Raw genomic sequence first — 25,000 nt, 5'->3', positions numbered from 1 at the left:
CTTTCTTAAACTTCTTAGACCGTTGCACTGTTGCACTGTTTGTTTGTTTGTATTGTATTGTGTTGTAATGTATATTTTGTGTAAGCACACTGAGAGTCACTTTACCAAGTCAAATTCCTTGTTTGTGCAAACTTACTTGGCCAATAAAACCTGATTCTGATTCTGATTCTGAACAATGCCCTCTGTAAAGTTGTCTCTGTCTCGTGTTCTCAGGAGCTCATTGCATTCAGATCCGGCACCACCAACAACTTCTTCTCCTCAGGCTCCCAGTCCTCCTCTGTCATGCATCTGGAGAAGGGCAAGGCGTAAGTGGCTCACTTCTCACCCCTTGAATACAGAGGTTTACCTTTCTTATTTTGTATTCAGAGTTATCACTGGAAAAGGTCACTATATAGAGTATAAGTCACTATGTAGAGTATAACGTTGCTATATACAGTATATAAAGTCTGTATATACAGACACAAACACGATCTTAAACTGCTAAATTATTGACTAGTGTCCGAATCGCAGCCACCATTACTAACATCATTCGATGTAGGGACATTGTATTGTCAAAATGTTTCTAGAATTGTGTGTGTGTGTGTGTGTGTGTGTGTGTGTGTGTGTGTGTGTGTGTGTGTGTGTGTGTGTGTGTGTGTGTGTGTGTGTGTGTGTGTTGCAGATACTACCTGGATGCCCTCCTCCAGGACTGGGGCGGCCCCGGCTGGGTCCAGGTCGGAGTCTATAAATGGAAGAGCCCCTTCACCCACGATCAGGCCCAAGAAGCCGTGAACGAGAAACAGATTCTCTACGCTAGATACAGTGTCTTAGAGGAAAAGCAGGTTGGTGAACTAAACACAGATATGATGTCATAGAGCAGAAACACAGATATGATGTCATAGAGCGATGTTTTGGGCAGCCCGGTGGCTCAGTGGTTAGCACTGTCGCCTCACAGCAAGAAGGCCCTAGGTTCGAATCCTGGTCGTTCCAGGTCGTTCCAGGTCCTTTCTGTGTGGAGTTTGCATGTTCTCCCCGTGCCTGCGTGGGTTTACTCCGGGTACTCCAGCTTCCCCCACCATCATAAAGACATGCATTGCATCGTATGAATATGAATGAATGTTGGTGGTGGTCGGCTGATTGACCACCACCGGTATGACTGTGTCTGAATGATTACTGGACTCTGTAAAGCGACTTCGGGTATTTAGAGAAGCGCTATATAAGATTGAATTGATTGATTGATTGATAGAGCAGAAGCAGGTTGGTGAACTAAACACAGATATGATGTCATAGAGAAGAAGCAGGTTGGTGAACTAAACACAGATATGATGTCATAGAGAAGAAGCAGGTTGGTGAACTAAACACAGATATGATGTCATAGAGGAGAAGCAGGTTGTTGAACTAAACACAGATACGATGTCTTACGGTGCAAACCCATGACAGCGACGCGATACCCTTCCATCGCTTTGAGTGGGCGTGTTTTAGCGTGTGGAAATAGCATTTTCAAACTGTCAGAGACGACACCAAACAATCTGATTGGCCGCTGCCGGGAAAATCGCTCCTCATTTGCATAGGATTCAACATTTTCCAACTTTTATCGGTCGCGTCGCCCCAAAACGGTGGTCTACGTCACAATGGATTGGCTCCCGTTGAAATGCATGGGATTAGAATATCGCGTCGCTCGTAACGGTGTCATGGGTTTGCACCGTTAGAGCAGAAGCAGGTTGGTGAACTAAACACAGATATGATGTCATAGAGAAGAAGCAGGTTGGTGCCCTAAACACAGATATGATGTCTTAGAGCAGAAGCAGGTTGGTGAACTAAACACAGATTTGATGTGTTGTTCCAGGTGTTGACCTACTCTTGTGTTGTTCCAGGTGTTGACCTACAGTACTCTTGTGTTGTCCAGGTGTGATGTCCAGGTGTTGACCTACAGTACTCTTGTGTTCTCCAGGTGTTGACCAGGTGTTGTCCCACTCTTGTGTTGTCCAGGTGTGATGTCCAGGTGTTGACCTACAGTACTCTTGTGTTGTTCCAGGTGTGTTGTCCAGGTGTTGACCCACTCTTGTGTTGTTTCAGGTGTTGCGTTTCGATGGCTGGGGCTCAGTGAGGACTCCAGTGAAGGAGGTGCAACAGGTGACTGTGAGCAGTGAGTGCTTCTCTCGAGGGACCTGTGCGTTCACCTTCTACACCTTGTCTTATGGAGAACACCAGACAGGTAAACGACCACCGTTAGTGTTAAACTGCTCTACCTGAGTAACTACCATATTATACGACCACCGTTAGTGTTAAACTGCTCTACCTGAGTAACTACCACACCTTATTATACGACCACCGTTAGTGTTAAACTGCTCTACCTGAGTAACTACCTTATTATACGACCACCGTTAGTGTTAAACTGCTTTACCTGAGTAACTACCTTATTATACGACCACCGTTAGTGTTAAACTGCTTTACCTGAGTAACTACCACACCTTATTATACGACCACCGTTAGTGTTAAACTGCTCTACCTGAGTAACTACCTTATTATACGACCACCGTTAGTGTTAAACTGCTTTACCTGAGTAACTACCTTATTATACGACCACCGTTAGTGTTAAACTTCTCTACCTGAGTAACTACCTTATTATACGACCACCGTTAGTGTTAAACTTCTCTACCTGAGTAACTACCATATTATACGAGCACCGTTAGTGTTAAACTTCTCTACCTGAGTAACTACCTTATTATACGACCACCGTTAGTGTTAAACTGCTCTACCTCAGTAACTACCACACCTTATTATACGACCACCGTTAGTGTTAAACTGCTTTACCTGAGTAACTACCTTATTATACGACCACCGTTAGTGTTAAACTGCTTTACCTGAGTAACTACCACACCTTATTATACGACCACCGTTAGTGTTAAACTGCTTTACCTGAGTAACTACCTTATTATACGACCACCGTTAGTGTTAAACTGCTTTACCTGAGTAACTACCTTATTATACGACCACCGTTAGTGTTAAACTGCTTTACCTGAGTAACTACCACACCTTATTATACGACCACCGTTAGTGTTAAACTGCTTTACCTGAGTAACTACCTTATTATACGACCACCGTTAGTGTTAAACTGCTTTACCTGAGTAACTATCACACCTTACTATACGTCTCCTCAGAATTTTCCAAAACGTTACGATGATTTGAATGGGCCACACCAACGTTTGTAGGTCTGATATTTCTATTTATGTTGTTTACATCCTTTAACGTAACAGTGAGTCATTGTAACTTGAAATCAGCAAGTAATGGGATGATACGCAACACCTAAAATTGTATTTGGGTGAAGAACAATTTTTTTCTTAGCGGAAATCACGAAACGGTAACAAAATCATTAAAGAGAGGTATTTTGGAGGAATGTCTTCTATCGTTTTGGCAAGTATCTAACTATCGTATAATAAGCAGGATAATGTATAGTCCGCCAGTTAGGATCGGAAAATAACTCCCTTCAGGACGAAACAAAGCAGGTATATGCAACAAAGAACACATGGCTGGTAAAACCCCCTAAAAAAAAAAAAGAGACAACGTATCAATACAAAATGTCCGCCTGAGGTAGATAACCCTCAGGTACAAGAAAAGGCACAGAACTGAGATGCCTCATACCTATTCTTCCTATTACTGTGTAGCTATGGAGAACTCAGGACAGGTAAATAACCACTGTTACGGGGGTTGAATTGACTCATATCTATTATAGCTTAGCAGATTGCACAGAATAGTTACAAGCCCATTGTGAGGGTTGACACGCCCTGTTGTGGCACCCATTTTCGCTGACACATTGCTGAATGTTTAAAGGAAACAGCATAAATTTGCAACTTAAATGGGTGTAAGTATTGTCGCAGTATTGTCAACACAGTCAAGTCTAGTCTAAAGGGCTCATTCTAAAGCATTATGTGTGTATGCTGATGTTGTATTCGCTTTACAGGACCTGTTGCTGTGAGTGCGTCGGCAGATGATGTTGCCGCTGCTCTAAACGGCCTGTGGACGATTAAACCTGACTCGGTCACGGTGACCAAACAGGACCTCGGCACAGCAGCACAGTACACAGTGACCTTCGACTCCAGAAGAGGTAGGTCTCCCTCCACACTGATCCCATTTACTGACTTCAAGTTTAGTTTGTCAGTGTGAAGGTTGATCTACGTAACTGACTTCAAGTCAAGATAGTCAGATCAAAGTCAGATCCAAGTTAGTGACTTCAAGTCTAGTTTGTCAGTGTGAAGGTAGATCTACGTAACTCACTTACGTAACTCACAGATAGTCAGATCAGATCAAAGTCAGATCCAAGTTAGTGAATTCAAGTCGATAGTCAGATCAAAGTCAGATCTGCATTACATAATTCAAGTCTAGTAAGTCAGTGTGAAGGCAAATCTACATTACTGACTTGAAGTCTACTTTGTCAGATCGCAAGCAAATCTATGTTAATATCCAAAAGTCTAGTTTATCAGATTGACGGTAGATCTATACATTATTGTCTTCAAGTCTAGTTTGTCAGAACAAAGTCAGAACTAAGTTACTGACTTCAAGTTTAATTTCACATATTGAAAATAGATCTCCATTTCAGACTTCAAGTCTAAATTGCCATACTGAGGGCAGTGTGTTGCCATAGAAACCTACTGTATCTATTTTCCTGCAGGTGATTTTGAAAGCCTCGACTCCTGGAGCATGGGGAGCGACCTGAATGTTTCAGTTACCGAGGTAACCAAAGGAGTGGCCAGCCTGGAGACGTTCACTGTGCTGTGGGGGGGAATCCCATCCAGCCCCATCCCATTCAACGCCACGGAGTCGGAGGTCTGTACACACCTCACACCAGAATATCACAGGCCATCAGTCATGTTCAGAATGCAGTTTAGAGATAGAATGTGCAAAGTGCACACGATATACATACAAAATATTTATGTAATAAATACTAAATGCTAATATGATACTAATAATAACAACAACAACCACAACAACAATAATAGTAATAATACCGTATATTCTAACACCAACTAAACTAATAAACTAATACCAATACTATTATATTAAATACTTAAATACTAACCCTATCCCGGATTATAAAACCATGAGCCCCCGGGCTTGGACGTGTAAAAGGCAGTTGGGCCTGGGCCCACTAGGCCCGTTCGGTAATCCATCCCTGCTTATTATGGACATGACTTTGAGAGCGACAAGCCTTTTAGTAAAAAAGATCAAGGGCAGCTCCATAGTTGAAGGACATTTTCCTTTTTATTTATAATGAAATGTTGTGTGTACTCCACCTCCTTTTATTTATGATGAAATGTTGTGTGTGTTGTGTGTACCCCACCTCCTTTTATTCATGATGAAATGTTGTGTGTACACCTCCTTCTTTTATTTATGATGAAATGTTGTGTGTGTTGTGTGTACCCCACCTCCTTTTATTCATGATGAAATGTTGTGTGTACACCTCCTTCTTTTATTTATGATGAAATGTTGTGTGTGTTGTGTGTACCCCACCTCCTTTTATTCATGATGAAATGTTGTGTGTACTCCTCCTCCTTCTTTTATTCATGATGAAATGTTGTGTGTGTTGTGTGTACCCCACCTCCTTTTATTCATGATGAAATGTTGTGTGTACTCCTCCTCCTTCTTTTATTCATGATGAAATGTTGTGTGTGTTGTGTGTACCCCACCTCCTTTTATTCATGATGAAATGTTGTGTGTACTCCACCTCCTTCTTTTATTCATGATGAAATGTTGTGTGTACTCCTCCTCCATTGTGCCCGTAGGTGCTGGGTGCCATAGTGGCGATGGTGAGCGCTGAGTGTCCTGCAGAGGTGCTGTCAATGGAGAGCTCAGCAGTCAAGTACCACAGAGACTACGAGGATGAAGATCATACTGGGGTGAGTCATACATATAAGTACCATAGAGACTACGAGGATGAAGGTCATACTGGGGTGAGTCATACATATAAGTACCATAGAGACTACGAGGATGAAGATCATACTGGGGTGAGTCATACATATAAGTACCATAGAGACTACGAGGATGAAGGTCATACTGGGGTGAGTCATACATATAACCACACTCAGAATAAAGGGATATTGGATCAGATTTAGTTATAGATAAGTTCATTAGGTGTCCATGGCTGGAAAAATGCATAGAAATTGAGAATGAAAAATAAATCTGTGAGACACATCATAGTAAGTATACCGTAGAGTTCAAATAGAGAGTATTTTTTATCTTCCAGGTCACACTGTTAGCCCCAATTTCTTATCAAGTCTACTGTACTTAAACAATTTATTTACAGTGCACTTAAAAAAATAAAGTTTTATGACATTACTACTAAATGTTAAGTATATTCTACTAAGTGTGATGACATTACTACAAGTTTCTAAGTATATTCTACCAATTTGTAGATATAGTCGAATGTGTGAATAACTTTAAGTGAAATGGCTTTAAATTACTGAGTTTTTTTTCACTTAAAGAATTTAAGTTTATGACATTACTACTAAATGTTAAGTATATTCTACTAAGTGTGATGACATTACTACAAGTTTCTAAGTATATTCTACCAATTTGTAGATATAGTCGAATGTGTGAATAACTTTAAGTGAAATGGCTTTAAATTACTGAGTTTTTTTCACTTAAAGAATTTAAGTTTATGACATTACTACTAAATGTTAAGTATATTCTACTAAGTGTGATGACATTACTAGACATTACTACAAAATTCTAAGTACTTTGTAGATATAGTCGAATGAGTAAACATAAGTGTTAACTTAAGTTAAGTGGCTTTCAATTACTGAGTTTTATTCACTTAAAGAATTTAAGTTTTATGATATTACTACCAAATGTTAAGTATATTCTACTAAGTGTGATGACATTACTAAAAAATTCTAAGTATATTCTACTACTTTGTAGATAAAGTCGAATGAGTGAATAACCTAAGTGTTAACTTAAGTTAAGCGGCTTTCAATTACTGAGTTTTAGTCATGACCAGAGTGCATTGTGGGAATGTGAATGCTCTTGACAGCTGAAAAGCATTAAGTAAATTAAGTCTGTAATTAATTTGGCAAAAAAACAAACTACAAATCAGCCGTGGTTAACCTAACGTGGTCACAACTTGAATGCGGAGCATGTTTAATTGAAACGCTCCTCTTGTTTTTTTTACAATGTTTTGGAAGTGCAAGTACTGTCCTCATAGCTGTGAAAAGAGAGCACAGCTATTTAAACATTATAGACTAAAATATGGAAGTTAAGCAAGAACAGAGCCTTTTCCATGTTTATATCAGGAATGTCTGTGTACGTTCAGGTTATGCTTAATTTGGGGAAATGCAAGCTGCCACAAGATGCAAGCTTGCGAGTAGGTGCTAACTGGTTGCAATAATAAAAAAAACGTTTATTTTTTTATTTATTTTTTACGTTTTTGTATTTTTGGTTTTCTAAAAAGTGTTGAAATAAAAGTGAAATAAAAAACTTGTCATTTTGAACTTGTCATTAAGTGCATTGAACTTACACCCTTAAGTGTAGTAATTATGCAAAGTGATTTTTTTAGCGATTTTATTTTAAGTGAAATCAACTTTGGAATTAAGTGCATTGAACTTAATGCTTTAAGTTTAATCACTATTCAAAGCAGTTGATATTGCAATAGATTTTAAGTTAAATGTACTCAAGTTTTCATTACACATTACTTGGATGTTTTTAAGGCAACCACTTTCCTCAATTTTTTTAAGTAAACTCAACTTATCTGGGCTTAGTGTATTGCAATAGATTTTAAGTTGAATCAACTTGGAATTTTAATGTTCATTGAACTTAATGCTTTAAGTGTAGTCACTATGCAAAGCAGTTGATATTGCAATAGATTTTAAGTTAAATGTACTCAAGTTTTCATTAGACATTACTCGATGTTTTTAAGGCAACCACTTTCCTCAAATTTTTTAAGTAAACTCAACTTATTGGGGCTTACAGTGCAGGATATGAAATCACAATCCCTACTTCATACTAGCCTGAGGTCAGTGCGGTAATAGGAAGCCCATCTCACCGTGTCACCATGTCACTATACTGGCCAAAACATGTCTCACAGACACTCTTAAAGCTCACGGTCTTAAAGCTCACGGTCTCATGTCTCACCCTCATCATGTGTGTGAGGTTAACAGACACTCTTAAAGCTCACGATGTCATGTGTGTGAGGTTAACAGACGCTCTTAAAGCTCACGATCTCATGTCTTAAAGCTCACGGCCTCATGTCTGACCTTCATCATGTGGGTGAGGTTAACAGACACTCTTAAAGCTCATGGTCTCATGTCTTAAAGCTCACGATCTCATGTCTTAAAGCTCAGGGTCTCATATGTGGTCTGTCTCTCTGGTTGTGCAGTTCTCTGGGGACCTGAACAGGAGAGGGACGCGCGTGCAGGACACTGATGCTTTCTGTGGTCGCTGGTCACTTATGAACCCTGAGATCCTCTTCCTGTCGACCGACACCAAGGAGTCTGGAGGGACCTATAAAGATGTGAACCTGCAGGCGCATGGCACGGTTAGGACACACTCCTTCATCTCGTCATTGTCTCACACTCCTGCTGTGTGTGTGTGTGTGTGTGTGTGTGTGTGTGTGTGTGTGTGTGTGTGTGTGTGTGTGTGCGTGTGTGCGTGTGCGTGTGTTTTGGAACATTGTCTCTCACTCCTGCTTCTCGTCATTGTCTCTCACTCCTGCTGTGTGTGTGTGTGTGTGTGTGTGTGTGTGTATGTGTGTGTGTGTGTGTGCGTGTGTGCGTGTGTGTGTGTTTTGGAACATTGTCTCTCACTCCTTCATCTCGCCATTGTCTCTCATTCAGTCAAGCAGTCAGTCAAATGTAGAATTCAAATAAGCAAAAACGAGTCAGTTGATTTCCTAAGACATGACTATATATATCCTATAATATTAAATACTATAAGTATCCCATAATTCCAATCTAGTCTTCTTCTTCCCCCTGCTCTGTCCTGGGCCTTGGCACTCAAACAGCACTCATGTGAAGGCAAGAGATGTTCAACATAAACATTCTCCCTGTCTCTCCACAGCTCTGCTTTGCCTACAGCGGAGGCCTGAAGAGAGAGGTGGGAGTGAAGTTCTCGTACAAAAACAGCGAGGGAGCCACAAAGACAGCCACAGCCCAGGTTCCCCTACCAGCTGACCAGGACTCAGGGTATGCTTGCATTCGGACTAGAACTCCGATACAGTTCTGATATACGAGATGTAATTGATGGACCATTGCTAAATGAGGCGACAGTGGTACAGGAGGTAGAGATAGTCGTTTAGTAATTAGAAGGTTGCTAGTTCGATTCCCTGTCGAAGCGTCCTTGAGCAAGACACTGAACCCCTAATTGCTCCTGATGTGCAGTGTGCCATCAGTGTAAATGTAAAAATTGTGTATACCTTGTAAGTCGCTTTGGATAAAAGTGTCTGCTAAATATAAATATAAATATGATATGACCAATCATTGTTTGTTTTTGACAGCTGGCACTACACGTGTGTTGACCTGATGAGCTCCCTGCAGACTGAGTACTTTGGCAGCAACTATTTGATGACGGAGCTGCACCTCTCCAAAGATGCAGAGGGAGAGGATTACTATGTGGATGCTGTTCATCTGGGGAAGAGTGCTACAGTGTTCGATAATTGTATGTTCTAACTCTTCTTCTTCTCCTTCCTCTTCCTCCTCCACTTCTTCTTCTTTCTCTTCCTATTCCTGTTCTTCTTATATACAGTACACTTTGTCAATTTTCAATATGAACTGAAAACCTGCCATTTGACATTTGACAGTCAAACTCATTCTGCATCTGTGTCTTTTCCTCCTCCACTTCTTCCTCTTCCTCTTCTTCTTCTTCTTCTTCTTCTTCTTCTTCTTCTTCGTCTTCTTCCTCATTCTGTTGCATCTGTGTCTTTTCCTCCTCCACTTCTTCCTCTTCCTCTTCCTCTTCTTCTTCTTCTTCTTCCTCATTCATTTGCATCTGTGTCTTTTCCTCCTCCACTTCTTCCTCTTCCTCTTCCTCCTCCACTTCTTCTTCTTCTTCTTCCTCATTCATTTGCATCTGTGTCTTTTCCTCCTCCACTTCTTCCTCTTCCTCTTCCTCCTCCACTTCTTCTTCTTCCTCTTCCTCTTCTACTTCCTCATCCTGTTGCATCTGTGTCTTCCAGCCGCCCTCCATAAAAGAAAGCCACCTGCTCTGGCGCAGTCGGGCCACATCATCGACAGCGTCAGTGTGGCCAAAACCACAGAGGGGTCAAGGGTCAGCTATGAGATCAGCGCCTCGCCCTTCAACTGTGCCTACGACCTCCCTCTGTTGGAGGTCGGCTTTCTGCAGGTGAGAAACACTAGTGCCAAAACCTGTACGCCTTGTGTGACGCCATTAGATAGTCTGTCTGTGGTATCAGAGGAGATGTGTGTGACATCATTAGATAGTCTGTCTGTGGGATCACAGGAGATGTGTGTGACGCCATTAGATAGTCTGTCTCTGGTATCAGAGGAGATGTGTGTGTGACGTCATTAGATAGTCTGTCTTTGGTATCAGAGGACATGTGACTGGCATCCTGTGAAGAGAATACTGAATGTCTGAGTTCAAATCATTTTGTAGACACGAAGGATGCCTGAATTAAAATGGAAGAAAGAGATCAACCTACTGTATACCCACTTGTTCTTTTTCTTTATGAACTGAAGGTTTATTTTGTGAATTTGAGTGTGCACCTCGACGTTGAATAATTTGGTATAAATCATTAAAATTTGGTGTGTGAGTCTCCTCCCAGAGTACGTCAAAATCACCATTTATTTTCACCGTTTGCTGTTTCTAACTGCATTGCTGCTTTAAGTTTGGCCCTCACAAGGCATTGGATCAGTTTAAAGTACTCTTGACACATTATTTGCTCCATCCATATATAGGCTTTTTTCCTCTAATAGTTGTCTGCTACATAGATGTTTACGGGGTTTGTTGATGTTTAGAGGGTTTGTTTACACAGCCTGTCAGTTACAGTGCTGTCTGTTTTGGCTTCGCAGAAACTCTTATGTCTGGATGAATAGTAATTGACAGTCCAGACTCATACATTACATTTACATTTAGTCATTTAGCAGACGCTTTTGTCCAAAGCGACGTACAGTACAAGGGAGAGAATAGTCAAGCTACGAGCAATAGAACCTGGTGTAACAATAAATACTACTTTACATAAGAAATATAACAAAAGAAGTGCAGAAATGTAACTGCTGTAATTGCAAGTGACGCACTAGTCGGAAGTGCCAGTTCGGACGGGAAGTGCTCTCTGAAGAGTTGGGTCTTCATACAGCAACACTGTGGACAGAGGCAAAGCTCCTTTGAGTGTTAGTCTCTAAATACCTGTGTCCTTGTTCCCTTTCACGCTTCAGGAAATCTCCAGTGATCTGACAGACAGTCAAGACTTTACAGAGGGGGTCGCGAATGTGACCGTCACCCGTACACAGCGGGCAAGCCCACCTCTGCAAGGAACTTTTGACATCGAGATTTACGGGCAACGTGTTGAAGGTAATATCCAACCTTTTAATTACGTCATCAGAATTCAACTCATTTATGACTGAAAATGTAATGTAGAACAAAAGCATTAAATACTTAAATATCTTTTATGTATTACACTTTAGCAGTAAACCACATTCATAAGAATGTATTAGGCACTGATGTCTTGACATGAATATTTGACATACATGTTGGACACAAATGTTTGACACAATGGAAAAGGATATGAATGGGGTTTTAATCAATGGTGGATTGTTGATGCATGTAAGATGCTAACTAAAAGTAACACATCACAATGATTGGAACAACTCTCACTAGTTTCAGCCTCCTTTTGTCCTCATAATAATATAATCAAATAATAATATAATAAAAATATATAATAATCCCTAAATTGACTGGAACTAGGAGTAGGCATCCTAGCCTAAGGCTTAGCATATCTGCCACGCAATGAGTGGTTAATTACATGAGGTCACCTGTGTGGTTAATTACATGTCACCTGTGTGGTTAATTACATGAGGTGAAGGGACCGACATTTGATAGTTAGTTTAATAAATATATTCCATAGGCAATAATTCAATATATCTGACCTAGTGGTCATTTTAGTGTTATTTGGATTTTGTGAGATTGGTCTAAACTTCTCTGTTACTGGCCTACATGAGGTGTGAGAAAGCCGTCACAGCTCCCCCCCCCCCCCCCCCCCCCCCTGACTAGAGACAAATAATAATTAGCATTTAGGTATCCACCCATCCCTTGCTTTCCCAGAGTTTAAAAGACTGTGATTTCCAAGAGACGGTTAGTGAGGGAGATTTAGGTGAACACACTCAGTGAAATCTAACTCTCTCTCCTCCTCTGGTGCGCACCATTGAAAGAATAAACCTGGACCTGGTTTTTCATCACAATCTGACTGAGTCTCCGATACATTTGGGATATAGAAATAATTCCTTTCAGAGGTCACTCGCGTGGTTAATTACATGAGGCCACCTGTGTGACCTGCTTGTACTTACACTTACACACTGTCTCTTACACGACAATACATATTTATCAGAATTATTGCACTACCTGCTACTCCCATTTGTCTGTAGTTTAGTTTATTATATGTTACTATATGTGTATTATATGTTATATGTATATATGTTAGTATTATATGTATAGGTTGGTATATGTTTTAGCATATTGTATTGTATATTTATCTTGTATATTTAGTAAGGTTATTATATGTTATTACATGTAAATTATGTTCAGAGTACTTGTACAGAGTGTATGTCATGTTATGTTATGTTATATTATGTTTGCTATGTTATGCTATGGTAGGTTGTTGTGTGGTGCCTTGTCCTAAGAATTTCAGTGCCCAGTCTGACCCTGTGTCATTCTGTGCATCTGACAATAAAAGACTTGTAACTTGTAACTTGTGATTAATTACATGAGGTCACTCGCGTGATTAATTACATGAGGTCACGCGCAGTCTCTCTTGTGTGCACCCCTCAGGCTTGGCGGTGGACATATCAGCCGATGATCTAAGGTACGCCCTGCAGGGCATCCCCGAGATGGGCTTGCTGGCGGTCAAGAGGTTAGGCGACTGCAAAGGTCTCTCATGGGTGATCACCTGGCTGGGCAGGCCTGGGCGTCAACCACTTCTTCAGGTGAGTCTGTGACCTTCAGTATGAAGAAGAAGAAATATATATGTTCAGGGGCGATTTAGAGATGAATTACTCTTGATAGTGCTTCTGTCAGTACTCAAAGTGGTTCACAGATATGATGGGGATGTAGACATGTAGGAGTAGATCATTTAGGTTGAACCAAGTTGTCATGGTTCATGTGGTTCCTCATAATCATGGTTCAAACGGGGGTTACATACTCATGGGTTTCAAAAAGAGTTCTGCTTCATAGCCTTCCTTTACGTCAAACATCATTATTAACATGCTGAGTGGCACAGGGAGCTGATGGCACAGGCAGCTGATGGCACAGGGAGCTGATGGCACAGGGAGCTGATGGCACAGGGAGCTGATGGCACAGGGAGCTGATGGCACAGGGAGCTGATGGGAGGGGCACAGGGAGCTGATGGCACAGGGAGCTGATGGCACAGGGAGCTGATGGGAGGGGCACAGGGAGCTGATGGCACAGGGAGCTGATGGCACAGGGAGCTGAGGGCACAGGGAGCTGAGGGCACAGGGAGCTGAGGGCACAGGGAGCTGATGGCACAGGGAGCTGAGGGCACAGGGAGCTGAGGGCACAGGGAGCTGATGGGAGGGGCACAGGATCAGGATCTTGCTTCCAAATCTGTCCCTGGTGTCCCTGGTGTCTCTGTAATGAACTGCTGGGGGCTCCCACAGTGCTCAGGGGCCCAAGAACAGAGAGGAAAAGAGATCAGATCTCTCAGCCTTGTCCACTGAGATTAGAGTGTATGCTGATTATTAGTTTGTGTTTGTGTTGGTGTTGGTGTTGGTGTTGGTGTTGGTGTTGGTGTTGGTGTTGGTGTTTGTGTTGGTGTTTGTGTTTGTGTTTGTGTGGTTGTTTGACTTATGTGTTGTGTTGTGGCCACCTTCAGGTGAACGGTTCAGATGTGACTGGAGTTAATCCACGGGTGTTTGTCCACGTCAGAGACCAGGGAGGCCTGTTCATGCAAAGCATCATGGGAGATTTGTTACGTGTCCCAGAATCCAAACCACAGGTAAACACAATTATTGACTTAAAGACGTCAATAACACATACCCATGTAAATAACACAAACACACACACACCGAGGTGCGTGATACATATACACAAATACATACACACATACACACACACACACACACCAAGAGGTGCGTGATACACACAGTTCCCAAACCAGGGGTACGTTCGTCGTAGGATTGAAGCTAAGTTAATCAATTGGCCTTTTAGCCCGTTAAGATTAGCGAGCTGATTGAGAACAGCAAATATCGGTTCGTTAACGGCTGACCCGCATCCTAATCATGTGGTTAATTTCAACCAGGCTAAAGTTATCATGGCATTTGCGCGTGCACGTCCTACTTCAAAAGGCAGGAAAGGTCGATCACCAAAACCATGATTTTCTAACGGTATAATGGTTCTAAACTCAAAGAAAAGGGCTCTTTTTTTCTCCGCTGGCGAGTAGGAGATGAACATGAACGCTTATGAAGAATACAAGACCATAATCATGGCAAAATTCAACACCACCACCGCTGTGAGAGCAAGGTGTGTTGGGATGTTTATAGGGTGATATCTATGTATGAATACCTGACGGCAAGTGTCAGCTGGTACAAAGGTTTCCTCTACCGGTTTGAAACTGCATGGTTGCTAGTTCAAATCCCCTCATCTCCTTCCTCGATGTAGTTTTACATTTCCTTGGAAGTCGCTTTGAATAAAAGCGTCTGTTAAATGACTAAATGTATTAATAACAAATGCAATAAATTGAAGCAGTGAAAATAAATTGTCTGTATTTCTCTCTATTCTTATCATGAGTCCACCGTAATCATTTTCTACAATAATGATATGCTATGGTGTACTAATAACACTCATATAATTATGAGTGCTTTGTTCTCCGCATCACCGACACTACAAAAATGTACCACTCGCAAAAAAGCGCAAGACAGTCAATGTTCGACTGTGGTGTTTGCAATAAATGACTCGAGAAGGTCTTGTAAATTAATGATTCCTTGTCGGCTGAATCGGTAGCGCTCATACAAGAATAATGGATCTTGGCGATCGCAAAGAACTCTCTCCCTCCGCTAATCTAACTCTAATATCAGTCCTTGGTCAATGGGATCCCTCCTTTTTCCGGGGGTGTGGCAAGCTTATCCAGCTACACTTAAGTTAGCCTGCCCTGGAGCAGGTTAGTGCTAATCGATATGTAACTATGGTGATTTATCAAAAGTTGCTTCCACGAACCAAAAAGAGGGGCGTTTTTTATTTTAGCCTGAAAATTAGCTCGCTAAACCGCTTAGCGAGCTACGACGAATACCCCCCAGGACTCCAAGTAAATAGCACACATGCACAAACATATACACAAACACAGAACACACACACACACACACACACACACACACAAACACACAGAGAGAGAAGTGTGTGATAAGTCTGGAATACAGACAGGAGTCAGCAGAGGGGGGATCTTTGCATGGCTAACATGCTACGTCATGCTAGTTATCAGTGTCCATCGCAGAACTGAATACGTCATGTTAGTTATCAGTGTCCATCGTCATGTAAGTTATCAGTGTCCGTCGCAGAACTGAATACGTCATGTTAGTTATCAGTGTCCATCGCAGAACTGAATACGTCATGTTAGTTATCAGTGTCCATCGTCATGTTAGTTATCAGTGTCCATCGCAGAACTGAATACGTCATGTTAGGTATCATTCTCCATCGTCATGTTAGTTATCAGTGTCCATCGTCATGTAAGTTATCAGTGTCCATCGTCATGTAAGTTATCAGTGTCCATCGTCATGTAAGTTATCAGTGTCCGTCGCAGAACTGGGATCAGTGGGGGGGCAGAGAGGATTAGTGTTTGTGGTTGAGGAAGAGGAGAGAGCCTGCCTGCCACTCTTCTACAGCATGTCCACGTCTTTACATATGTGAATACTTAAAGATAACAACTAGTCAGAGAAACTACTCATGCTTACAGTTAGAGTGCCTGCATATGAGGACTTGCACACGCATATGAGGAGTCTGCTTTGTGATATTCTAGCAAGAGTTGAAATACCTTCAGGGCAGTTTTACTGACTGTGTGTGTTGTGTGTTTGTGTGTGTGTGTGTGTGTGTGTGTGTGTGTGTGTGTGTGTGTGTGTGTGTGTGTGTGTGTGTGTGTGTGTGTGTGTGTGTGTGTGTGTGTGTGTGTGTGTGTGTGTGTGTGTGTGTGTGTGTGTGTGTGTTGTTTGTTCTCTCCCAGGTGGAGGTGCTGATCAACGGCATCCCATCAAAGTGTTCAGGTGACTGTGGCTTTGAGTGGAGCGAAGGCAAAACCCCCCTGGTGACTGGCATCTCCCCCTCACAAGGTAAAAACTACAGCTCCCACTGTCCTCCACTGCATCTCCCCCTAACAAGGTAAAAACTACAGCTCCCACTGTCCTCCTCTGCATCTCCCCCTCACAAGGTAAAAACTACAGCTCCCACTGTCCTCCTCTGCCATCGACGTCCGCACACGATATAAGGGATAGCCTGGGTTTATGGGTAAATTTAAGTCATAAGTCATACATTTCCTTTTATGTGTATATGAGTTTTATAATACATGTTATAAATGCTACATGTAAGGGATAATGTATAGTTCTGCGGTCATTATCGAAAAATAAATCCCGACGGGACGAACAGGAGGCGTCTTGTATCGTCTTGAAGGGTTTTATTTTACAATAATGACTGCCTGGACTATACATTATCCCACTTATTATACGTTTGCTTGTCAAAACGATAGAAGACATTCTTCCAAAATACCTTTCTTTAATGATTTTGTTGCCGTTTCGTGATTTCCGCAAAGAAAAAATAGTTCTTCACACAAATAGAACTTTAAAGTTTCAGGTGTTGCGTAGCAACTCATTACTTGCTGTCCTCAAGTTACAATGACTTATGACCGGACTACTTGCGGAATGATATGAAAGATGTGAATTAGGAGCACAAAACCCGTTGCCAATGACAGCGGTCAATTATTTTTCCTCAGCAGTCAATATAAAGAAATATCAGACATGTGAACATTTAGGTGGCCCATTCAAATCAACGGAACTTTTTGGAACATTCTGAAGAGCCGTAAAATAAAAATGCTATATATCTTTGTTATTAGAGTGTGAATATATTTTATTTTATTTTCATTAAGCATATTATGGCTTGTTTTGTTCCTCCAGGATCAAACAGTCTTGGGACAGTTCTGACCGTCAGTGGGTCTGGTTTTGATGGCCAGAACGCTACTGTTTGGATAGGACACACAGAATGCTTCGTAATCCAAGTCACCGGTAAGATGGACAAATGAAAAACACACGTATGTGAATGGAAATAATGATGAACAAAAGTAACTGTTGCTTAACAGTCAGATGTGATCCTGAAAGGGGTTTACATTCCAGAGGATCCAGCTTCTATCAGCGAGGTGTGAAAATTTAATTATTTGAAAGTAAATTGTGTGTATGTCTCTTAGAAACAGAGACGATGTTGTGAGGCTGTCCCCACCTATCAATGGTGTATCTCATAGATGGCTCGTAGTGTGGGTCCCTGGTTTAGTGTTAAGTGTGTAATGTTGTCTGTCATGTTGTGAAGAATGTTGATGAATGAGTCCATGTGTCCATCCTCAGACACACAGGTGACCTGCAGTGTGGGCCCTGGTTTAGTGTTCAGTGTGTAATGTTGTCTGTCATGTTGTCTGTCATGTTGTGAAGAAGGTTGATAAATGAGCCCATGTGTCCATCCCCAGACACCCAGGTGACCTGCAGTGTGGGCCCTGCTGCCGCTGGACCTTACCCTGTCATCCTGAGCATCCCCAGCCTGGGCTACGCACGTTACCAAGGAAACGGGACTTTCAACTTCACCAGCCAGCTCACCGTCTCCTCTGTGTCTCCGACCTCAGGCAGTGTCACAGGTACAGTGTCCTCAGGCAGTGTCACACAGGTACAATGTCACAGGTACAGGGTTCTCAGGCAGTGTCACACAGGTACAATGTCACAGGTACAGCGAACTCACGTTGTCACAACAGCACATTCAGTTTGTCAGAGTGGATGTGACTCACTGCATTAAAGACATGGGGAGAAGTAAGGTCTGACTTTTCCAAATGTTCTTTAGCAAAACCATTGTCATTATCATGTAGGTAGGCATTCAGATGACAAGTTACAAAACCCCAAACCAGAATCTAAACCTGTTCTAACATGGAACATACTGTGTACCTATTCGAGAAATGTTTTACATTGCAAACATGTAAATAGATAACCATCTAGAAGGCAGTTCATATGTAGCACAATGTCATGTTCCATTCCATCATGTCATTCCATAACATCATGTCATTCCATCATGTCATTCCATAACATCATGTTCAATTCCATCATGTCATTCCATAACATCATGTCATTCCATCATGTCATTCCATAACATCATGTTCAATTCCATCATGTCATTCTATTCCATCATGTCATTCCATAACATCATGTCATTCCATCATGTCATTCCATCATGTCATTCCATAACATCATGTCATTCCATCATGTCATTCCATCATGTTGCAGGTGGCACAGTCCTAACCGTGGTGGGCTACGGCTTCAGCCCGGACACAGAAGTGACGATCGGATCAGAGATGTGTGAGGTGCTGGCGGTGGACCTCAGCATGCTCCAGTGCAGAACTCCTGCAGTAAGAGGCTCATTTAATCACCCAGTGAAGCGCATACTCAGTGTGTAGCATGGTTCCTGTGAAGCGCATACTCAGTGTGTAGCATGGTCCTGTCTACCTCCCTGTATTGTGCCTATATACTCGGTACTCAAAGACCATCAGGATGCAACTCGACAACTTTAATTATACTTCTTCTCACACGTATATCATAACATCATACACTCCCCACAGTGAAGCGCATACTCAGTGTGTAGCATGGTTCCTGTGAAGCGCATACTCAGTGTGGAGCATGGTTCCTGTCTACCTCCCTACAGTGAAGCGCATACTCAGCGTATATAGTGCAGCTGTGTCCATCCATTTAGCCAGCTCTACACTGAACACGTCATGCATAGACATGGTGCATAGTGTGTGTGTGGTTCTATAAGGCTACATAGTGTGTGTGTGTGGTTCTACCAGGCTACATAGTGTGTGTGTGGTTCTACCAGGCTACATAGTGTGTGTCAGGCTACATAGTGTGTGTGTCAGGTTCTACCAGGCTACATAGTGTGTGTCAGGTTCTACCAGGCTACATAGTGTGTGTGAGGTTCAACCAGGCTACATAGTGTGTGTGTGTGGTTCTGCCAGGCTACATAGTGTGAAAACCTAAATTAAGCTACATAGATAGCTCTATGACAATGACTGTTTTCATTGAGGAACATTTAACACTAGTGTGCAGGTATTCTCAGCTGTCGCTCTGTGACTGTGAAAACTTGAATCAAAAAATATTGAGAGAGATTTGTCACAAGGTCAAAGGTTATTTTTGGTTCAAGTGATTTGTTCCAAACCCTCAGGTAAACTACTAGTTTTAGATGAGTCAGTTGTCTCATATACCCTAACAAACACACTGTAGAAAACACGTTCATTAAAAACCCTTTAGGTAATGATGTTTTAAATGAAAACCTGTACCAACGGTGTTCCTGTGCTGTGAACAGGGGTCAATGGGGTCGCAGACTGTCACCGTGAGAATGGGGGAGATGAGTGAAGAGGCAGGACAGAGTTTCAACTACAGCGACAGCGTGACCGCCACCATCACCAGCATCAGCCCACACACAACCACCGTCAGCGGTGAGAAAAACTCCCTCTTCTCCTCCTGCTCCTCCTCTTCCTCATTCTTCCTCTTCTCCTCTTCTTCATTCTTCCTCTTCTCCTCCTGTTCCTCCTCTTCCTCATTCTTCCTCTTCTCCTCCTGCTCCTCCTCATTCTTCCTCTTCTCCTCCTGCTCCTCCTTTTCCTCTTAGGCTAGGCCAGATGGATGTTCAGTTCTGAATAGGCCAGATGGATGTTCAGTTCTGTCTAGGCCAGTTGGTTATATATGGATGTTCAGTTGGTCATGATAGTCTACAGGCTCAGATGACAGCATGTGATGTTTGGGACGCTGTTCACTGAATGGTTGTCCTGGATATGGAGTGTTTCCTGTTCAATAGTAGAACAGTTGAATTTGTGTGTTTTCCCACACAGTAACCGTACTAATGAAATACAATTTTTAATGAATTATTTTTATTGAAATCAATCTTTTTTTATGTCTCACCTTTGAATGTGCATTTCCAGTAGGTAGAAGAAAAACACATAAATATAGACGTCATTAACACATACCCATGTAAATAACACAAACACACACACACACACACATACCGAGGTGCATCATACATATACACAAAAAACACACACACACACACACACACACACAAAGAGGTGCATGATACATATACACAAAAACACACACAGACACACACACACACAGAGGTGCGTGATACATAAACACAAAAACACACTCACACACACACACAAACACACAGAGGTGCGTGATACATATACACAAAAACACACACACACACACAGAGGTGCGTGATACACACAGTTACCAACCAGGACTCCAAGTAAACAGCACACAAGCACAAACATATACAGAAACACAGAACACACACACACACACACACACACACACACACACATGCTTTGAATAAAGTAAACCTGTTCAGTCCCCCTTTTACCGACATACCAAGACACTGAAGGGGTTGCCATTGTACCTTTACTCTGTATTCCACTGGGTTGTTAAAAGCATACCAGAGCTCCCTATTCTCCTATCAGTTATCCTGTCGCCGTTGACAAATGCCTGTTGTGTCTCACACGGCCGCAGCCAACTTGAAAATTCACATTCAAGTGTGTTGACTGACAGCCATTGTGTCTAGCTGTCCTCTTGCATGCTCCGGTGATAGTTGCTCAACTTAAGTTACTATATTTGGCACGCCACTTAAAGACTTACAGGCCATTGTTGGGCAGGAGACATCCTGTTGTGTGTGTCGGGACATGTTCTCACAACTCCTAATAAAAGAAAACAGAAAACCGGAGCCAATGAGCACGATGAGTAATTACCCTTTGTTTTCATTGTCACATGAAGTAATAGAAGTCCCTTGACCTCTGAAACACATACACACACACACACACACACACACACACACACACACTGGACCTCTGAGAGAAACACACACACACACACACACACACACACACACTGGACCTCTGAGAGAAACACACACACACACACACACACACACTGGACCTCTGAGAGAAACACACACTGGATCTCTGAGAGAAACACACACACACACACACACACACACACACACACACACTGGACCTCTGAAACACATACACACACACACACACACACACACACACACACACACACACTGGACCTCTGAGAGAAACACACACACACACACACACACACACACACACACACACACTGGACCTCTGAGAGAAACACACACACACACACACACACACACACACACTGGACCTCTGAGAGAAACACACACACACACACAACACACACACACACACAACACACACACACATACACACACACACAACACACACACACACACACACACACACACACACACACACACTGGACCTCTGAGAGAAACACACACACACACACACACACACACACACACACTCACACACACACTGAGAGCTCGGACTGAAACACAATGCTCTAATAATCCTTTAGCTTTTCTTCAAATGTTCAAAGACTCCAGCTTGATGTAAGCCTCCTGCAGCTTTATCAGAACACTGTTGCTGCTGTTGCTGTTGTACACAGAAAGCTTGAATAGCCACACAAGGTGTGGATGGCAAAGAAAATGGAGAGTGATGCATGTCTGGTGCATGTCTAGGCTTAGAGTGATGCACTGCCCTGTTGGCTGTTGTGTGTTGTTGTTATTGGTTGTTGTGTGTTGTTGTTATTGGTTGTTGTGTGTTGTTGTTATTGGTCAAAGCGTATTACAGTAAATGTAGCATTGCAAGTTTTAACAATATATTGTTACAACAGCAATACTGCATATAGTATATAATTCATTAAACATATTTAGGCATCTTGCATAGTGTCTGGGGATGGTAAGACAAATGTAAAGTTTGTCCCTTATAATAACATTCATTAAATAAGGATTTGTGAATTAATAAATCACTCTATTTGTTATCAAATGTTTTGTAAGTCGCTTTGGACAAAAAGTGTCTTCTACAAACTCAAACTATATAACTATAAATGAGTAGTGACCTAATCTTTTGTTTATTTCTGTTCTGTTGTAGGCCACAGGCTTCTGGTCGTCTTGGGAACCAACTTTGGGGTGCAGGGCAACAACAGCCTGGTGTTTGTTGGCCAGGCAGAGTGTGAGATTGTGGAGTGGAACGCCACTGCCATCACCTGTGTCCTGCCCTCCCGATCCCCGGCCGTGTACGAGGTCCACGTGCAGGTGGGCAACATGGGCTACCCCAGACTCAGGTGAGGACTCCGATCATTGAACTCGCTCACCATCTCATTCATACAACCAATCACATCATTGACCTCTCTCACCATCTCATTCATACAACCAATCAGATCATTGATCTCTCTCACCATCTCATTCATACAACCAATCATATCATTGAACTCTCTCACCATCTCATTCATACAACCAATCACAGCCACCACACACACACACACAAGGATCAGGTGAGGACTCCGATCATTGAACTCTCTCACCATGTCATTCATACAACCAATCAGATCATTGAACTCTCTCACCATCTCATTCATACAACCAATCACATCATTGACCTCTCTCACCATCTCATTCATACAACCAATCAGATCATTGACCTCTCTCACCATCTCATTCATACAACCAATCATATCATTGACCTCTCTCACCATCTCATTCATACAACCAATCAGATCATTGACCTCTCTCACCATCTCATTCATACAACCAATCAGATCATTGACCTCTCTCACCATCTCATTCATACAACCAATCAGATCATTGATCTCTCTCACCATCTCATTCATACAACCAATCAGATCATTGACCTCTCTCACCATCTCATTCATACAACCAATCAGATCATTGACCTCTCTCACCATCTCATTCATACAACCAATCAGATCATTGACCTCTCTCACCATCTCATTCATACAACCAATCAGATCATTGAACTCTCTCACCAGCTCATTCATACAACCAATCATATCATTGATCTCTCTCACCATCTCATTCATACAACCAATCACAGCCACCACACACACACACACACACAAGGATGAGTGTGCTGATTGATTATAAATCACTGAGATTGATTGTGTATTCCTGTGCCTGTATACCTGTATACAACTGTAAATCTATAAGGCATGGCCTGTTCAGTGAGTCGTGAGTCTGTTCTCTTCTCATCTCTGTGTGTATACAACTGCATGCCTGTTCAGTGAGTCGTGAGTCGTGAGTCGTGATTCTGTTCTCTTCACATCTCTGTGTGTATACAACTGTACATCTATAAGGCATGCCTGTTCAGTGAGTCGTGAGTCTGTTCTCTTCACATCTCTGTGTGTATACAACTGCATGCCTGTTCAGTGAGTCGTGAGTCGTGATTCTGTTCTCTTCACATCTCTGTGTGTATACAACTGTACATCTATAAGGCATGCCTGTTCAGTGAGTCGTGAGTCGTGAGTCGTGATTCTGTTCTCTTCACATCTCTGTGTGTATACATTTACATTTACATTTAGTCATTTAGCAGACGCTTTTATCCAAAGCGACTTACAAGGATGTATACACATTTTACATTTGACACTGATGGCACACTGCACATCAGGAGCAATTAGGGGTTCAGTGTCTTGCTCAAGGACGCTTCGACAGGGAATCGAACTAGCAACCTTCTATACAACTGTACATCTATAAGGCATGCCTGTTCAGTGAGTCGTGAGTCGTGAGTCGTGATTCTGTTCTCTTCACATCTCTGTGTGTATACAACTGTACATCTATAAGGCATGCCTGTTCAGTGAGTCGTGATTCTGTTCTCTTCACATCTCTGTGTGTGTACAACTGTACATCTATAAGGCATGCCTGTTCAGTGAGTCGTGAGTCGTGATTCTGTTCTCTTCACATCTCTGTGTGTATACAACTGTACATCTATAAGGCATGCCTGTTCAGTGAGTCGTAACTCTATTCTGTTCACATCTCTGTGTGTATACAACTGTACATCTATAAGGCCTGTCATGTGTTCTCTATGCAGTGCTGGAGTGAACGCTTCAGTGGAGTACGTGCTGGAGGTGTCAGGTGTCTCCCCACTGCAGGGCTCTCTGTATGGGGGGTCCAGGTTGACCATCGCCGGCTCTGGGTTCAGTTCCAACCCAGGGGAGAACAGTGTCATGCTAGGTAGGCTCTGATACAGATGCATTATACTGTACAAAACCCTCACAGGAGGACATTCAAACACACATACTCTCTCTCTCTCTCCCTCTCTCTCTCACCCCTCTCTCTCCCTCTCTCTCACCCCTCTCTCTCTCCCTCTCTCTCTCACCCCTCTCACTCCCTCTCTCTCTCCCTCTCTGTCTCTCTCTCTCTCACCCCTCTCTCTCTCCCTCTCTCTCTCTCTCCCTCTCTGTCTCTCCCTCTCTGTCTCTCTCTCACCCCTCTCTCTCCCTCTCTCTCTCACCCCCCTCTCTCTCTCTCTTTATCTTTCTCTCTCTCTCTCCCTCTCTCAGCTCTATTCATTGTGCTTTATTGGCATGACAAATGGGCAAAAGGATGCAAAGGATAAGGAATACAAGGAACAAGAAATCTAAATGTCTACGTGTAGACTTACATGGACTAAACAATATGTTATAAAACACTATATATATAGTAAATAGTATTATCTCCAAAATCACGACAGTAACTT

At 42.3% G+C, this 25,000-nt stretch overlaps 1 protein-coding gene across 1 annotated transcript in view; it reads left to right on the top strand.

Annotated features, from left to right (window-relative positions):
- LOC105890374 (PKHD1 like 1) overlaps positions 1-25,000 on the top strand; it is an 87,500-nt gene that overhangs the window by 10,859 nt on the left and 51,641 nt on the right. Inside the window, exons 15-34 of the mRNA XM_042710721.1 lie at positions 217-305; positions 662-821; positions 2,056-2,194; positions 3,941-4,084; positions 4,649-4,803; positions 5,760-5,873; positions 8,348-8,506; positions 9,028-9,152; positions 9,464-9,624; positions 10,142-10,308; positions 11,358-11,493; positions 12,967-13,121; positions 14,027-14,149; positions 16,364-16,469; positions 17,307-17,414; positions 17,867-18,031; positions 18,669-18,790; positions 19,741-19,873; positions 22,400-22,592; positions 24,353-24,495. Of these exons, the coding sequence (XP_042566655.1) occupies positions 217-305; positions 662-821; positions 2,056-2,194; positions 3,941-4,084; positions 4,649-4,803; positions 5,760-5,873; positions 8,348-8,506; positions 9,028-9,152; positions 9,464-9,624; positions 10,142-10,308; positions 11,358-11,493; positions 12,967-13,121; positions 14,027-14,149; positions 16,364-16,469; positions 17,307-17,414; positions 17,867-18,031; positions 18,669-18,790; positions 19,741-19,873; positions 22,400-22,592; positions 24,353-24,495 (2,797 nt within the window). The remainder of the gene's footprint in view (positions 1-216; positions 306-661; positions 822-2,055; positions 2,195-3,940; positions 4,085-4,648; positions 4,804-5,759; positions 5,874-8,347; positions 8,507-9,027; positions 9,153-9,463; positions 9,625-10,141; positions 10,309-11,357; positions 11,494-12,966; positions 13,122-14,026; positions 14,150-16,363; positions 16,470-17,306; positions 17,415-17,866; positions 18,032-18,668; positions 18,791-19,740; positions 19,874-22,399; positions 22,593-24,352; positions 24,496-25,000) is intronic.

The sequence above is a fragment of the Clupea harengus genome, chromosome 19 (genome assembly GCF_900700415.2).
Source record: "Clupea harengus chromosome 19, Ch_v2.0.2, whole genome shotgun sequence".
NCBI lineage: Eukaryota > Metazoa > Chordata > Actinopteri > Clupeiformes > Clupeidae > Clupea > Clupea harengus.
This window is presented reverse-complemented; position numbering and strand designations above follow the sequence as displayed.